At 32.3% G+C, this 18,324-nt stretch overlaps 1 protein-coding gene across 2 annotated transcripts in view; it reads left to right on the top strand.

Annotated features, from left to right (window-relative positions):
* LOC126889376 (TOM1-like protein 2) overlaps nucleotides 1–18,324 on the top strand; it is a 96,109-nt gene that overhangs the window by 74,384 nt on the left and 3,401 nt on the right. Inside the window, exon 8 of one of the 2 annotated variants that reach the window (XM_050657629.1) lies at nucleotides 3,497–3,550. The exons of the other annotated variant lie outside the window; for it this stretch is intronic. Within the exon in view, the coding sequence (XP_050513586.1) occupies nucleotides 3,497–3,550 (54 nt within the window). The remainder of the gene's footprint in view (nucleotides 1–3,496; nucleotides 3,551–18,324) is intronic. 2 annotated transcript variants of the gene reach the window in all.

The following is an 18,324-nucleotide window of genomic DNA, read 5'->3' as shown; positions in this document are numbered from 1 at the left end:
TTTTTATTAAATAAATTATATTATTATATATATTATATAAAATTATTAAATAAACTTTAGAATATTTAATGATTTGTTTCAAGAATTCAAATTAGAAGACAAATTACAACTACAACATTATTCTTGCTAATTTAAAAACGAGTTTAGAAAGTAATACATAGGTACACTCCAATAATTATTTCAAAGATTGCCATTGTTATCGTTGAATGAGAACTCAATTTTAAAGGCATCAAAAGAATTAAATAATTTTTATTTTAATCCGATCGACCCGACCGACCCCAAATTCCGATAACCAAAGCTACCTGAATACGTCTCATCGTTGTCTCAGGTAAATTCAATCTCGCATCTAGAAAGCTGCTAACGCCATCTATTTCTAAAACCACTGGTGTCGTACATAAACGCTCATTTAGTTTCGTATCTTCCAGTATATTTATCAGTCAACGCTAATACTAATACTAATAAAAATACTAATACTAATTAACTAATACTAATAAATGTCAAAAGCTAATTGACTTTTTTCATCCCAGTGCCAAACTTCATTTTGTTTTAAAAGCTTATGTAAACAATGAACAATGTTTGGGAGATTTGGAATGAATCGATTATAATAATTTATACTTCCCAAAAACGATTTTAGTTGTGTCACATTCGTAGGTTCTGGGATTTCCTCAATAGCCCGAATTTTATCTTGACTTTTATGCAAGCCCTTTTTATCAATTATAAATCCAAGGTAAGATACTGATTCCGCGAAAAACGTACATTTTTCCTTTTTTACTGTAAGACCACGTTCTTGTAAAATCGCTAAAACTTTACACAAATTCTTAGTGTGTTCTTCCCTATTCCTTCCTGTAATTAGAATATCATCTAAAAAAATAGATATACTTGACATATTGAGAAATATTTGTTCCATAATACGTTGGAACTGGGATGGACCTGATACAACTCCGTACGGTAGACGATTAAATGCAAATAATCCCTTATGAGTACTAATAACCGTATATTTCCGAAAATCTGGATGAATCACAACTTGCTGATAAGCTTGACTCAGGTCAATTTTAGAAAACTCTTGACCACCCTGTAATTTAGCAAATAAATCATCGATCCGTGGTAACGGATATTTATCCGCTTCCATAAAAGGATTGATAGTTATTTTGAAATCACCACAAATCCTAACACCTCCATCATTTTTTAAAATCGGTACTATGGGTGTTCCCCATTCCGAAAATTCAACTGCAGATATAATGCCCTCCTGGACCATTTTATCTAATTCCATCTCTATCTTGTTTCTTAAAGAAAAAGGAACCACTCTGGGTTTAAAAAATTTAGGTCTGGCATCTGGTTTAAATTTTAACTGAAATTTATTAAATGTGCCCAATTTGTCAGAAACTACAGTGGGAAAATCTTTCATTAACCACCCCATTATTTCATTATTTTTATCTGCTTCAATAAAATTTAGTTCCCTGAAACCCATATTATAACACCAAATAAAATTTCTACCTAGCAAAGCTGGAGTTTCTCGATGCATAACATAAAAATCCAAATTATTTGTTTGTTTTGAAAAAGTTACTGGTAAGTTAATTTTGCCCTTAGGATGAACCTTGCCTCTCGAAAAATTAACTAAAGATACATTAACTTGAGATAATGGTTGTGTATTAAAATATTTGTTATATATACTAAAAGGTAGGACCGAGACCGCGACGCCCGAATCTAATTCAAATTTAAACATTTTACCTTTAATATTAATATCGATATAAATTGACGGATCATTATTTGATGATATACATAATACAGATGATTCAGTTCCTTCTTCCAATAAATTTAAAAATCTATTTCTACATACCCGTTTTAAGTGTCCTCGGACGTTACATAAATTGCAGATATAATCCTTATAGGGACATTCTGAAGGCGGATGTCTTTTAGCACACCTGAAACACTTTTGAACAGTACCACTGAACTTATCACGATTAAAATCCGAACTATGTCTCTGCATCCCTGAAGTTGAAGGTCTAGTCTCCTTAAATCGCCGTTCTTGTTGATGTGCTCTGCCATCCCCACGCTGGCGCTGTGATACTTGCAATATTTCCTTACTGAAACTTCCACTCGTTATTTGACACACCTCTCTCTCTTCTAGTTCCATTTTCACCACACTTCTACTATCTACTTCGTTTATGCCAGTTATTGCTGCTTCTTCAATTTGTGCTGTTTCCATAGCTTTATTAAATGTGATATCTGACTTCAGTGCAAATAGCGTACTCTTTACTTTTCCATCATTATATTTTGAAATAAACATATCTGTTAATTTCGTTTCCAAATTATTTCCAAATTCACAAGTACCGGCTAGTTTTTTTAAACGTACACTCCAATCTTGTGCACTTTCACTTTTTGTTTTCGAAGCACCATAAAAGTTTGCTCTTTCTACCCACACTAAACAAGTTTTGTTATAGTAGCTATTTAGGCGTAGCTATTTAGGCTTTTTACAATGACATTAAATTCACATTCTTCAGGTTTTTTAGGCACGGACAAGTCGGATAACAAGATATAAGCTTCTTCTGAAAGGCTATATAATAAAATAGCTCTTTTAATATTCATATCTGTAATTTCTCTAGCGATGAAATATTGTTCTAGTCTTTTTATAAACACATTCCATTCACAAATTCTGGGATTAAATTCCAAATTTAACGATAAATCTAATTTCCCGTCTTTCGACATTTTGTATTCACTTATAGACACTTTAAAAACGTTTTTATCCCGTCGTCATGAAATATTTGGTACAAAAACACTTGGATAAACCCAAAACAAATCTTTATTTGACTACATATCAAATACAACTGGTTAATTCTTTTACCTGTAAACTAACTAAAATATAATGCGATAATTAGCAATACATGAGCGTCGCGAGTGGGGTTTATAATTACATGGCCAATACATTACAGGAAATATAGTCCTCTTCATTTTACTATTAAGTAAATTTTTTGCAAAACGTACAGGAAGGGCTACGTTTCGCAAAAACCACAAATTACCCCCTTTAAATGATGAAAAGGGGGGTTCCGGGGCGAATTTTTCTAAGAAAAAGTTAGTCTCATAATAAGCACCCCTTGATATACCAGAAAAAAATAAAACCGGACTTGTGTCCATTTTGCGAGGTTCAACCTGTTTCCTACACTAATTAGATATTGCTTTTGCCGTTATGTTTTATTCACAATCTACAGGATGAGCCATTGTATAAATTCAATTGAAATTAAATGATAACGTGAATTTATTTTTATTAATTTTATTATGTTAAGTATAAAAATATCTATAGAATTTTCCGATGTGTGCAGTTTATCAATTTGATTTTATTATTAAATTTTAGATAATGAAACCGACAATAATTTTTTGTCATTACTTTATTTAAATGATATCGTTCTCTAACTATAATTTAATGTACTTGGTGTTTTTTCTTTAAGCTTATTTGTTTTATTTTTCTTCAAAATATGACGTTGCTTTATATGTTGCGCAGAATAATCCAGAAGATCTTGAAATTGATGAAATGGCAGGTTGGCTAGGTAGAACGGTAAGTTGCTGTTAGCACTGAATACAACAATAACGACACTAACCTCATTGGCATACGTTTAGCACCATAGTCACTAACTTTTTATATTCTCTAGATTTATTAAAAATTATAGTAATTCTAATAGAGAGGGAGAGAAAGAGAGAAATGAAGACATTTTTGGTATTATAAAAACCTACAGATTGGGCATGTGGAAAAGAATAAAGCAGAAATAGCAAGATCGTAGAACGAGTGTGGTCTAAAAAACATAATCCGAAACAGTGTAAAGAAGCTATTTTATGTATGGTGAAGCAGCTAAAACAATCATCGCTAAAAGACAAAGATTTAGATAAATTAATCATGTAGCGAGAATGAGGACCGATATAATCCCAAAATTAATAATCACTGCAGAAACAGGTACTAAAGGAGGAAAAGGGAGATACACAAATATCACTAAAGTCAGCGAAGGAAGAACAGGGACCGCTACAAGCGTATCGTTATAACTTCAAGTAGTAAAATATATCAGATAGAAACCTTTGTAAGAAATAATCACTTTCTGACAAAATTGTTTATTACTAATGCCAAACAATACCCTATGTTACATCAACCAAAATTTATGTCAACAAAATTTTCGATATAATAATGTGAAGTGTAAAAACTTAAACGATATCCATCTTATCTATTTTTGCTTAAGCTTATACCCCAGAAAATGAAGCCGAAAAACAGCTTCTATCACTACACTAGACACTATCACACACTACTTGAAAAATCGAAAAATTACTGGAATTTTGGCTATTTTTTAACTGGAATATCTGGTGTACCATTTCGTGGGTATCGAAATTTTTTATTTCGTCATGGTTTTTATCAACATTTAAGCAAAAAACCGGCTTTTTACATTCACTTTAATATTGTGAAAAAACTACTCATTGTAGAAACATTGTGAAATCTTGTTAAATTTGGTAAACCAAAAGAAACTGAACAATTATTAAACAACCATAAAAAACTTCAATTTTTTGCCTAAAGCGCAAATGTTAGCGGTTTTTGAGGCCAATATTCAATTGGTTGCACATCGAATTAAAAAACACCAAAAATGGGATGAAAACGCAGTTACAGTCGGAAAAATGAAAGAATACCCATGACCGATCACATCAATAACTTATTTTGTATTTGCTGTCTTTTTATATAAATAACAATAAATGTTTGTTATAGAAAAATACAGCAAATACAAAATAAGTCATTGATGTGATCCTTCATGGGTGTTCTTTAATTTTTCCGACTGAAGTATTTTCAAATTGCGCAATTCCATTTTGATTTTATGTGGCATGTCGGTTCAAAAAATCCATAAAAAATTGATTTATTATTCTAAATGGGAAATAAGCTACAATTTAACTTAAAAACTGATTTTATTGTATAATATATTATTTATTTTATTATACAGTGCATGGATAAAGTGTGGAAATGGTCTATTATCTCATGACTTAATGATTTTCATAGTTAAAGCTCTGACAGGTCCATATTTATTTTTAAATTTTGATTTTTTGACGTATATCCCATAATAGTGACATCGATTTGGGCGTGATGACGTCATCGATGATTTTTTAAATGGGAATATGGGTCGTGTGGTAGCTCGCTTGAAAGGTGATTTAATTCTCCATTCAGTAATATAAACACTAACATCATTACTTATACAGGGTGGCTAAAAAATCATTTTTGAATTAAATTAATTGACGCAAAAAGAAGAATGTATTTAATTTATTTAACTCAAAATACATTTAACTGCTATCAGAAAAGAGAAAAAAATGTTTATTTCATAAATAAACATTGCTTTTCGCTTAAATTAAATGTCAAACAGCCACCCACCTGCCCCTTAACTGTTTGAACATTTAATTTAAGCGAAAAGCAATGTTTATTTGTGAAATAAACATTTTTTTCTCTTTTCTGATAGCAGTTAAATGTATTTTGAGTTAAATAAATTACATATTTATATTCTTCTTTTTGCTGCAATTAATTTAATCCAAAAATTATTTTCTTGGCCACGCTGTATAAATAATAATGATAATGTTTATATTACCGAATAGAGAATTAAATAACCTTTGAAATGACGTACCACACGACCCCTATACCCATTTAAAAAAATCATCGATGACGTCATCACGCCCAAATCGGTGACGTCACTATTATGGGATATACGTCAAAAAAATCATAATTTAAAAATAAAAATCGACCGGTCAGAGCTTTAACTCTGAAAATAATTAAGTCATGAGATAATAGACCGTTTCCACACTTTATGAATGCACTGTATAATACAATCATTTTTTAAGATAAATTGTGGCTTATTTCCCATTAAGAATAAAAAATTACATAAATTCCACAGAGAAATAGCTTTAGAACAATATTAAAAAAAATTAATATACCGTTATTTTTTTGAATCCTGAGAAAACTAAGTATTTTTGAAAAATTTAAACGCAAAATGAAAGATTAGAAACATTATTACCGGGGGCCGAAAGTCCCTCAAAATAACCAAACATTTTCTTTTGAATGAGATATTTAAAATTAAAAATCACACTAAATTTTCTTTTTTTTTCACCCCTGTAACTTATTAAAATAAACATTATAGAAGTCTTCAGGGACTTTCGGCCCTCGGTAATAATGCAATCTTTTATTCTGCATTTAAATTTTTCAAAAATACTTATAAGTTTTCTCAGGATTTAAAAAAATAAATAGGTACATTTAAAACACATCGACGCGAAATTTTGTACCTACGCCCTTAAGGTGGTAGGCGCAAAATCTTGGTAAAATGCTATTTAAATGCATCCATTTTTTTCGAATCCTGAGAAAACTAATAAGTATTTTTGAAAAAGTTAAACGTGGAATTAAAGATTACATTATTACCGAGGGCCAAAAGTCCCTGAAAACTTCTATAATGTTTATTTGAATAAGTTACAGGAGTGAAAAAAAAAAAAGAAAATTTAGTGTGATTCTTTTATTTAAAATCTTTCATTTAAAAGAAACTTTTTGTTTCTTTTAAGGGAGTTTCGGCCCTCGGTAATAATGTATTCTTTCATTCTGCGTTTAAATTTTTCAAAGATACAAAAAATTAGTTTTCTCAGGATTCGAAAAATAAATAAATGGCGCGAACTTTTGCGCCTACTCCCTTAAGCTTTTATCTCATATTTTTTGTTTTCTAAATTCGATGTCCATATTGAAAATGGTCTCAGAAATCGCTAAAGGTGGCTTTTTTTGGCATTTTTAATTTTATCTATTTGCATTTTACACTTGAAGTAGGCATGTTATGAAAAAATTAGAAGAATAACTGTTGTCTTAAATTAACATCTACAAATTCAGAATATCACTAAACACCTAAAATCAGAAAAACCGAACAATTTGTCTATAATATTAACCTTTTTTGACAAAAGCCACCCACTTAAAACCATTGTATTACATAACTACATAAAAACTCATTTTGTGAAAAATGTTTTAAATATTTTTATTGTTTATCTTAATAATTATAAACAATTAAAAAAGTGTTTACTTTCAGGTTTAATTTTCAATAATTTTTTTGTTTATACGATGATAGATTGATACAAAATTAGCCTTTGATAGATGGCGTTACTTGATACCGAATTGATCTCGGTTTTGACATTTGCCATTCATGACATGACGTCTGTCAAGATTTTAAGCCAAAAAACTATTAGTTTGGTTTTTACAGTCCTCAGAAGCAAACAACTTTTGTGTTTTCGGAAAAATGGCAGTATCACCGAGTATCGTTCAGTGATTAACTTCCTCCATAAAAAGGGGAAAATGTGCAAATCAAAGCCGACCTGGACGAAGTATATGGTGAGGCTGCACCTTCGTTAGCAACAGTAAAATTTTGGAAAGCTGAATTTGTTCATGGTCGTACGAGTGTTTTTGATGATGAGCGTTCCGGGAGGCCAAATTAAGTCACCACGCCGGAAATGATCAACAAAGTCCATGGCAGGATTATGGCAGATCGTCGAATTAAGCTCGGCGAGTTAGTAGAGCCCCTAAACATTTCCTACGAACGCGTACACAACATCATTCATCCTCATTTGGACATGAAAAAGCTATCCACGCGATGGGTGCCGCGTTTGCTGGCAATCGACCAAATGCGAAAACGTGTAACCACTTCGGAGACGCTTTTGGCGATGATACGGCGCGATCCGAAGGCTTTTTTTCACCGATTTATCACGGTTGATGAAACCTGGGTGCATTATTATACACCGGAATTCAAACAACAGTCGAAACAGTGGCGCAAACGCGGTGGAGGCAAAAAGTGCACATTCAGCCGGCAAAGTGATGGCGACTGTTTTCTGGGATGCGAAGGGCATCATCCACATCGACTACTTGAAAAAAAGGATAAACAATCAATTTCGAGTACTAAGCAGCATTATTGGATCCATTCGATGCCGAATTGCGTCGAAAACACCCTGGTTTGGCACGCAAAAAAGTGCTCTTTCACCAAGACAACGCACCGGCTCACCTAGCGGCTGCCACCATGGCAAAATTGCACGAATTGGGCTATGAATTGGTTGTACACCCACCGTAGTCCCCAGATCTTGTCGCCAGCGATTTTTTTCTGTTTCCAAAATTAAAAAAATGGCTCGGAGGACGCCGTTTCGCAACAAACGATGAAGTCGTCATTGAAACTTCGGCCTATTTTGAAGAGCTCGAGCAAAAATCATATTTGGATGAAAATAAAAGGGGACAAGTTGAGAAATAAATCTATTTAATCCCAAAAAAATGTTTTTTCTATCAAAGGCTAGTTTTATATCAATCCATAGACTAAGAGCCGCTGTAGGTGAAATTTGTTAATCATTTTAGGCACGATAAGAGCCTATAACTTAAATAGCAGAACCTAAAAGAAAACGTTTGAACACTGTGCCGTCACTTTTCAGTGGCACATGCGTCGACAGTGGCGCATCAAACATTTCACTTATGGACGGGATAAATAAATTAAAAGTTACCCTCCCTCACTACCAGAATTCAATTTTTTCATTTTTTTTTTAGTTATATGTGATTAACACATAAGATTCAGCGTAATTTTAACCCACCATCCCCTTCCCCCTGCCCCCAGCATCAAAAACTTAATTTTTCGTTTTTATTTTTTTTTTCGGTGGGATGCAATCAATTTTGAAATTTCAAAAAATTCACACGCATAGTTGAGGTATTTATAAAACATGTCTATTTTTTATAGACCCGTAGGTTAAGTGTACATAACCTCAAAAAATTAAAAAAAAAATTTTGGAAAAAAGCGTATAACTTTTTTTGGGGATAGCTGTAGATCTAATTTTTCCTTAATCTTATGTATTTTATCAAACACTATATCCATTATTTTTTTCAGATTTTTCCGTAAGGCTCGCCACCTTCAAAAATCCGAAAAACTGTTTTTTAGGGGGTTTTTGGGGATTTTTCCTATTTTATAGCCTTCATAATCAATTTTTTTTATAGGCTATGTATATGTAAATTGAAGTAACTGAGTCCTTTAGAAAATTTAAAAATGGGAGAAACACGTTCAAAATCTCCCAAAACCTCCTTAAAAAACAGTTTTTTGGATTTTTGAAGGTGGCAAGCCTTACGGAAAAATCTGAAAAAAATTAGAAATATAGTGTTTGATAAAATACACAACATTAAGAAAAAATTAGACCTGCAGCTACCCTAAAAAAATTATAGTCGGTTCGCTAAACTTAGACACAACTGGCTAGTGATTTTAGTAGGTAATTTTTTTGTTGTTGGCCAATTTTGCCAAAATTTTCAAAATTACTAACTACACACACCGGCAAAATTATCCGAACACGTTAAAAATGGGACATGTTTGATGTCTCGTATTTCATAAACCAGTGGTCTGATTTTAGTGATTCTTTTAGTATGTTATAGCCTTATTATTTAAGAATATCTTGGTAATAATATTGTTGCTAGACAGTTAAATGTCATTTTATACCGGGTGTAACAAGCATACTGTGTTTTTTTCTTAAAGTTCGGAACACCCTGTGGAATATTCCAGCATATATAAAATATTAAAATTAAAACTCGATTGTAGAATTATGCTTTATTAAAATTCTCTTTTTTGATTCATTTGCTTGTATTGGAAAATAAAAAAGTTATGTGCTTAAACAACTAGCCATGTTTTTTATCAATAAATCCTCATAGTAGGGGAGAAAAATATGCTAAATTTGCAATTACTCGAGCGTTCTTGTGACCTGGAGTGGATTGTGAAGAGTGGGTGCTACAACCAAAAATAGTTAAGTTAAGTTTTCCATAAAGTGTGGGACTCTCCATTTTTCAATTTAATTTTCCATTTCCACCAATCGTTTTTTCCGATTATAGCGATATTTATCCATAATAGGAAAAAATTTTGCGAATAAAAGTTGCTTATTTTTACGTCAAGGATCAAAATCTGCAATAAAAATTGGGGGCTCCTATTTAATATTTTAATTTAACCCCCCACCCCACCTCCGTGGGGCGTCGTGTTTGGTGCCATTCGGTAGATTTTTGAAAAATATTGAATAGGTGTATTTTGCAGTTTTACGATCTGATGTTCATTTCGCAAAATATCGCAGGGTTCGTATTTATAATTTTTAATTTACCCCCGACCCCTCTCCGTGGGGTGTCACGAGCCCCCACGGAGGTGGGGTGGGGGATTTAATTTAAGATCTTGAATAGGAGCCCCCAATTTTTATTGCAGATTTGGATTCATTACTAAAAATAAGCAACTTTTATTCGACAAATTTTTTCGAATTATGGATAGATACCGCTATAATCGGAGAAAAATGTTTGTTTCAAATGGAAAATTAAATTAAAAAATGAAAAGTCCCCCACTTTATGGAAAACTTAGCTTAAGCTTTTTCTGATTTTAGCACATACTCTTCACAATCCAATAGGTGCCCATAACGCTCGAGTAACTGCAAATTTAGTATACTTTCCTACCCTACTATGACGATTTATTGATGAAAAACATGGATAGTTGTTAACGCACATAACTTTTTTATTTTCTCACATAAGTAAATGAATCGAAAAGCATAATGTTAAGCAAGCCTAAGTCTACAATTAAGTATTAATTCTAATATTTTACATATACTATAATATTCCACAGGGTGTTCCAAATTTTAAGAAAAAAACACAGTATGATTGGTACACCCGGTATAAAATGGTATTTACGTGTTTAGCAACAATATTATTAAAACGATATTTTTAAATAATAAGGCTATAACATACTAGAAGAATCACTCAAATCGGACCACTGGTTTATGAAATATGAGACATCAAACATGTCCCATTTTTAACGTGTTCGGCTAATTTTGCCGGTGTGTGTATTTAGTAATTATTAACTATTTTTAGTAATTATTTTTTTGCCAATTTTAGCAAATTGGCAAAATTACTTACTAAAATCACTAGAATGTTGCGTCTGAGTTTAGCGAACCGACATATACGCTTTTTTCCAAAATGTTTTGAGGTTATGTACACTTAACCTACGGGTCTATTAGGCAATCCATCGACCTGTCAAAGATAAACCACGTGATCTTTGGTTGGCACACAAAACTCTTAACCTAAACTCAATGTAATTATTGATTTTTCTTATTTGTTTTTTGTCGTGATTTTGAGGTAGTATAGTATTTAAAGACATTCATTAGATTAATTATTTTATAAACTTTACGTTTTTGGAGATTTTGAGTGCTAACAACATGCCTGTGACTTGTATAGTAGTGAACTGTGAAGTCCAACTGATGGGGATAATGTTAATTTTAATTTGTTTTTTGTCCTGATTTTGAGCTAATATAGTATTTAAAGACATTCATTAAATTAATTATTTTATAAACTTTACGTTTTTGGTGATTTTGAGTGCTGACAACATCCCTGTCACTTGTATAATAGTGAACTGTACAAGTCCAACTGATCAGAATAATGTTAATTTTAATTTGTTTTTTTGTCGTGATTTTGAGCTTAATATAGTATTTAAAGACATTCATTAGATTAATTATTTTATAAACTTTACGTTTCTGGTGATTTTGAGTGCTGACAACATGCCTGTGACTTGTATAGTAGTGAACTGTGGAAGTCCAACTGATCAGAATAATGTTAATTTTAATTTGTTTTGTGTCGTGATTTTGAGCTTAATATAGTATTTAAAGACATTCATTAGATTGATTATTTTATAAACTTTTCGTTTTTGGTGATTTTAAGTGCTGAAAACATGCCTGTAACTTGTATAGTAGTGAACTGTGGAAGTCGAGCTGATCGGATAATGTTAATTTTTTTCGTATTCCCTCTATAGGGCTTTTCATTCACAGTCATTTGTTTTGAGCTTCTGTCATATGTCGTATAATCCGTGTATAGTAATATTATACACGGATTATACAACATCTAACAGAAGCTCGAAACAAATGACAATCGATGAAAAGCCCTATTAGAAACTCATTTATGTTTCCTCGCCTAACTAAATTATCAAAAAACAGGACGCACTCATGCTAGGAATTATGGTTTTTATTAATATTATTACAATTATTTATATGTGACACTAACGTAACTAGTGACATTAATTTTAGGCCAATGTGACAAACTTTATTAATACTAAATTTTAACATTTATCCCCTATTTTGTTAAAACAATATTATTTTGTTTTTCATTCTATTCAAAATAAATGTTGATTAATAGCAAGCTGAAAATTTATTAATAGCTTAACGTGTCTAGTCCGACAAACTTTGATGTATGGGAATACTGGAAGTTTTAACTGTGGAACAGGTTAAAAATTTGGAACGTCAAACTACGAAAATGTTTATGTAATTTGTCAGATAAAACTTCCAATTGAATTGCTACCAATTCATTAAACTCTCATGCAAAAACGAGACTGGTGAAAAAATCACCAACTGGGCATTTTAATGAGTAGAACACGAAGACCATGTCAAACTACAGGAATCATGTTGGTTAGTATAATAGCAGTCTGATTTTTGCATGAGAATTTAATGAAAGGGTAACAGATCAATTGGATGTTCTGTCCGACAAAATATATGGGATGTTTTCGTAATCTGATGTTCCAAATCTGAGTTTCCAAACTGTTTCACAATTAAAACTACCCCTGTTCCAGTGTCACAATACATCAACGTTTGTCCAACTGGACACCGTTAAGCTATTAACAAATTTGCAGCTTGCTGTTAATCAATTTTTTTGGTACACAGGATCCAGACCTAATAGGTTTGTTCGTAGTACGACACAAATGATTAGCAACTGCTGCCAACCATCAGATGCATGAGCAGTTAACAGTTAGCGTTGTGCAGTTAATAGACTACGAATGCGCATGTGTCTGATGGTTGGCAAGAGTTGCTGATCGTTCTACGAACAAACCTATCAGTAAGCACAATTTGTGATATACATGGGTAGTTACTAACAGAAAGAGGCAGGGTTCGATTTTTAAAACATTTATTTTAGAGTCAAAACATAGTCATACCTTAAACGATAAATGTATATTATCATTACAAGTTGATACTAATTACAAAAATAAATACACATTTAAAAGACCAATACATAATTACTCATGATGAAGAAGTACATTATAATTAAAAATGAATAACCATTTTCATATCGCTGCAACACAATGCCAAAGCCATCTTATATTTCAGTTCGTTTAGTGAGCGCAACAAGCACTCTGACCGAACAGTTTCAAAACTCATTAGTTTTTCATCAGAGAATGCATATGTTGCTGTCTCCAAACCATGTAGCTGTAACATATGTACATGCATTGGGTTCTTCTTCGTCTGTCTTGCCCTGGGCATACTCAGCTAAAAATAGGATTGCTGTAATATGGCTGCAGACTTCACTATTACCGGCCATACGCATACAATGTGCATTTGCTATGTCATCAGAACTGGCTATCACCTCACTCAAGCATTTAGTCGTTTAGCATTAGCTTTTTGGAAATGCTTTTAACATTTCGCAGGGACTAAAACAGGGAGATGGGCTGGCCCCAACATTGTTTAACCTGGCACTGGAGTATGCGGTTAGGCAAATGCAAACTGGACGAGGAAATCTACTGACCAACCGAACGGTTCAACGGCCGCTTATGCTGATGATATTAATATTATGAGTAGAACATCAACAGGAGCACAGGAAACATATGCAGAGTTAAAAACACAAACAAAAATGCTAGGTCTGGAAATTAACACAGAAAAAACAAAAATAATGACTCAGACGAGAAGAAATATAGTCCCAGAAAACATTATACATGAAGATGACATTGAAACGGTTGAAAAGTTTACATACCTGGGAGTAGAAATATATGCCGACGGATCAGAAGATGGAGAAATAAGGAAGAGAATAACGCAGGCAAACAGAGCTTATTTTGCCCTCTCCCATATATTTCGGTCAAAAAGTGTCCACCGAAATACAAAGATGAGAATCTATAAAACCTTAATTCGACCAATAACATGCTATGGCAGTGAAGTCTGGGTGCTGAAAGAAACATCCAAAAACAAACTCGACACATTCGAAAGGAAAGTACTTAGGAGAATACTAGGACCTGTGAGGGAAAACGGAATCTTCAGAAGTCGATACAACAACGAGCTTTATCAACTTTATAAGGAAACGCCCCTGTCAGACTTCATTAGATTACAAAGATTGCAATGGGCCGGACATGTGATAAGAATGGGAGAGGATAGGCTACCAAAACGAGCACTGAATGCTAGAATGCAAGGAAAGAGACCGGTTGGGAAGCCACGAAAGCGCTGGGAATACACAGTAAACAGCGACGCACAAGCCCTTTTAGGAGTCCGTGTATGGAGAAGAGCAGCCACAGACAGGCAAGGGTGGAGGCAAAAAATAAAGGAGGCCAAGGCTCAATTTGGGCTGTAGTGCCGTAGAAGAAGAAGAATATTATCATTACAAGTTGATACTAATTACAAAAATAAATACACATTTAAAAGACCAATACATAATTACTCATGATGAAGAAGTACATTATAATTAAAAATGAATAACCATTTTCATATCGCTGCAACACAATGCCAAAGCCATCTTATATTTCAGTTCGTTTAGTGAGCGCAACAAGCACTCTGACCGAACAGTTTCAAAACTCATTAGTTTTTCATCAGAGAATGCATATGTTGCTGTCTCCAAACCATGTAGCTGTAACATATGTACATGCATTGGGTTCTTCTTCGTCTGTCTTGCCCTGGGCATACTCAGCTAAAAATAGGATTGCTGTAATATGGCTGCAGACTTCACTATTACCGGCCATACGCATACAATGTGCATTTGCTATGTCATCAGAACTGGCTATCACCTCACTCAAGCATTTAGTCGTTTAGCATTAGCTTTTTGGAAATGCTTCAATTTTATTTTTTTTTTGGAAATTCTTCAACTAAAAAAATTTATTTTTATTAGAGTATTTGCGTTCTTTACAATGATTGAGAATATTTTATTTAAAATCAGACATTCATATAATATAATTTTAGAACAATCATGACAGTAATTCAAATAGATGGCAGTAATAAATCATTTTCAGAGAATTATGGAGTTCGCAGTTTACAGATTAGGACGACGATATGTCTGGTTTCATACAAATATATAAACGTAAATAAATCTAATATTAGAACCAGTTTATCCAAAAGACACTAATACTGTTATCCATATATTTCTTAATAGTGAATAAATAAAATAAAGGCATACCTTTCCAACAATAATATGGAAATCAGGAAATCATTAACAATTTTTACTCCATTCAAAAAAAATCCAGCTGTAAAATATTTATGTGCCTGAAGGCTTTTGTATGCTTTCATCTGCTGCTTAGAGTAGCAACTGTGAGACTCCACCAGATATGTATAAATATCTATAATAGTAACTTGATGGACTGCAGTTTACTGTAAAATCCAATTCTGACTGAATTGCGTATGGATCTAAATCCCCAATTATTTTCAGCTTCAATAAATATCTAAAACAATAAAAGAAATAATGTTATTGCTTGCAAAATTCATCATTATTGATAAATATCGGGGCAAAATGAACAGTAAATAAAAATTGTTTCGCCTACCTTTCTCGCAACATCTGGAGTTTCCAATAATAATTTCCTTAAATAATCACTTTGCATTGTGGTAAAGTTTATAAAGTTCACAAAAACAGGAAATGAAATCCAAATGAATCCTAAATAGACAAAATACGACGATAAACAATGAAAAATCATTCAAAAATAGATACAAACATAATCTCTTTGTTAGTTTGTGTGCCAACCAGAGGTCACGTGGTTTGGATTGCCTAATAAAAATAGACATGTTTTATAAAAGCCTCATCTATGCGTCTGAATTTTTGTAAATTTTAAAATTGATTGCATCCCACCGAAAAAAATAAAAACGAAAAATTAAGTTTTTGATGGAGGGGACAGGAAGTGGTGGGTTAAAATTACGCTGAATATTATGTGATTCTTAAAAAAATGAAAAAAATTGAATTCTGGTAGTGAGGGAGGGTAACTTTTAATTTATTTATCCCGTCCATAAGTGGAAAGTTTGATGCGCCACTGTCGACGCAGGTGCCACTGAAAAGTGACGGCACATTGTTCAAATGTTTTCTTTTAGGTTCTACTATTTAAGTTATAGGCTCTTATCGTGCCTAAAATTATTAAGACATTTCACCTATAGCGGCTCTTAGTCTACCACCCGGTTAAGCATTTTCTAATTTATAAATCTCATTTTAAAGAACAAATATTTACAAGAAAGTGGTCTGTTCAACGTTTTCACCTACAATGCGTAGTTTTTTCACAACATTGAAATCAATGAAAAAGTCGTTATTTTTGCTTAATGTTAATAAAAAAACCATGGCAGTAAAAATTTCGGTACCCTTGAGATGGTGCGTCTCTTTTATTGACTTCCCCAGATATTTCACTTAAATAATAGGGGTCAGTAATTTTTCGATTTTTAAATGCTTCATTTCCTGGGGTTAAACGTCTTCCTGTCACAACTGCTCATTTTTTTCTCTTCTTTCTAGTAGTTTGTTAAAGCTTTTTTATTTTACGAATGGCTTTTATATTCAACTATTTAGACCAGTCATCACCGGTAAAAAACTGTAAAACCGTTGAATTTTGAGAATCAACACCGATTTTAATGAAAATTTGGATTTAAACTCAGTTGACCGTCTTCTTTAAAATCTACCCTATGCTGAACCGGGCTTTTGCCCTGGGGGGAAAAACAACCCCATCTAGGGAATTAAAATTTTTTCAATCAAAATAAGTATGGAAGTCGATAGATTGACAAATTCTGAGTAAATTTTGTTCTATAAAATTTTAGTTTTTATTAGCGATTGAAACTATGCATTTTTAATTGAAAAAACTCACGTTTTATAACCGTTTTTCATGAATAACTTAAAAAAATTTAATTTTATAAAATCATTAACAAAATTGTAGCTGATATAAAAACAAAGAGATTCACGTTGGAAAGACCTATGTAAACTCAGTAACGACTGAGTTATTGCTCTTTAAAGGATGATTATTTTCTAAGACCCTCGAAATGGAGAACCTTTAATCTTAAATAACTCGAATGTGGTGCAATTTTTTGGGAAAACTTGAGAGACATCTTTTAAAGTTCATTAAAAAACCTTTCAAATGAGCTCTGATAAAAGTTTTTTACATAAGAAGTGACTGACTTATGACGAAAATAAAGTCACTCCCTATTTTTTTAATGTAACAATAATTAAACCCCCGTCATTACAATCCTAATAGAAATGAATAGCTTCCCACTTGAAATTATCTTTATTTAGGTAAAGCTGATACGATCCATGTGATTTGACCGTTTTGGAATGCTTAGTTTAGAAAAAATACTTGATTAAATCGAAAATGACATTTTTATAATTAAAAAAAAATTGCACTTTTCTTAAATAAATCTAAAAGTATTTATGATACAAAAACAAAAAAAAATCAAAATTTTCAGAAAATAAAATCCTACAATTAATATTTGAAACATTTTTTCATATTATGAAAACTTTTAGATTTATTTAAGAAAAATGCACTTTTTTTTTAATTATCAAAATGTCATTTTCGATTCAATCAACTATTTTTTTAAACTAAGCATTCCAAACCGGTCAAATCACATCGATCATATCAATTTTACCTAAATTAAGTTAATTTCAAGTGGGAAGCTATTCATTTCTACATATTAGGATTGTAATGACGAGGGTTTAATTGTTACATTTAAACAAAGCCGGTAGCGACTTTATTTTTGTCATAAGTCAGTCAGTTCTTATGCTCAGCGTTCTTTTATCAGAGCCCATTTGAAAGGTTTTTTAATGAACTTTAAAATATGTCCCTTAAGTTTTCCCAAAAAATTGCTCCAAATTCGAGTTATTTGAGATTGAAGGTTCACCAGTTCGAGGTTCTTCGAAAATAACCATCCTTTAAAGAGCAATAACTTAGTCGTTACTGGGTTTACATAGGTCTTTCCGACGCGAATCTCTTTGTTTTTGTATTAGATACAATTTTATTAATCTGTTTTCTATAGAATTAAATTTTTTTAAGTAATTCATGAAAAACGGTTTCAATCGCTAATAACTTGGAAAGTATCAACTTTGCAAAACAAATTTATACAACAAAATTTACTCAGAATTGGCCAATCTATCGACTTCCATAGTTATTTTGACTGAAAAAAATTTCATCCCCTAGATGGGGTTGTTTTCACCCCCCGGGCAAAAGCCCGCTTCGGCGTAGGGTAGATTTTGACAAAGGTTATAAATACTACCTAAATCCAAATTTTCAAGGAAATCGACCTTGATTCTCAAAGTTCCACGAGAAAATGGCTGTTGATTGGACT

The sequence above is a fragment of the Diabrotica virgifera genome, chromosome 8 (assembly GCF_917563875.1).
Source record: "Diabrotica virgifera virgifera chromosome 8, PGI_DIABVI_V3a".
Taxonomy (NCBI): domain Eukaryota; kingdom Metazoa; phylum Arthropoda; class Insecta; order Coleoptera; family Chrysomelidae; genus Diabrotica; species Diabrotica virgifera.
The sequence above is the reverse complement of the archived record's forward strand: the minus strand, read 5'-3'. Positions and strand labels throughout refer to the sequence as shown.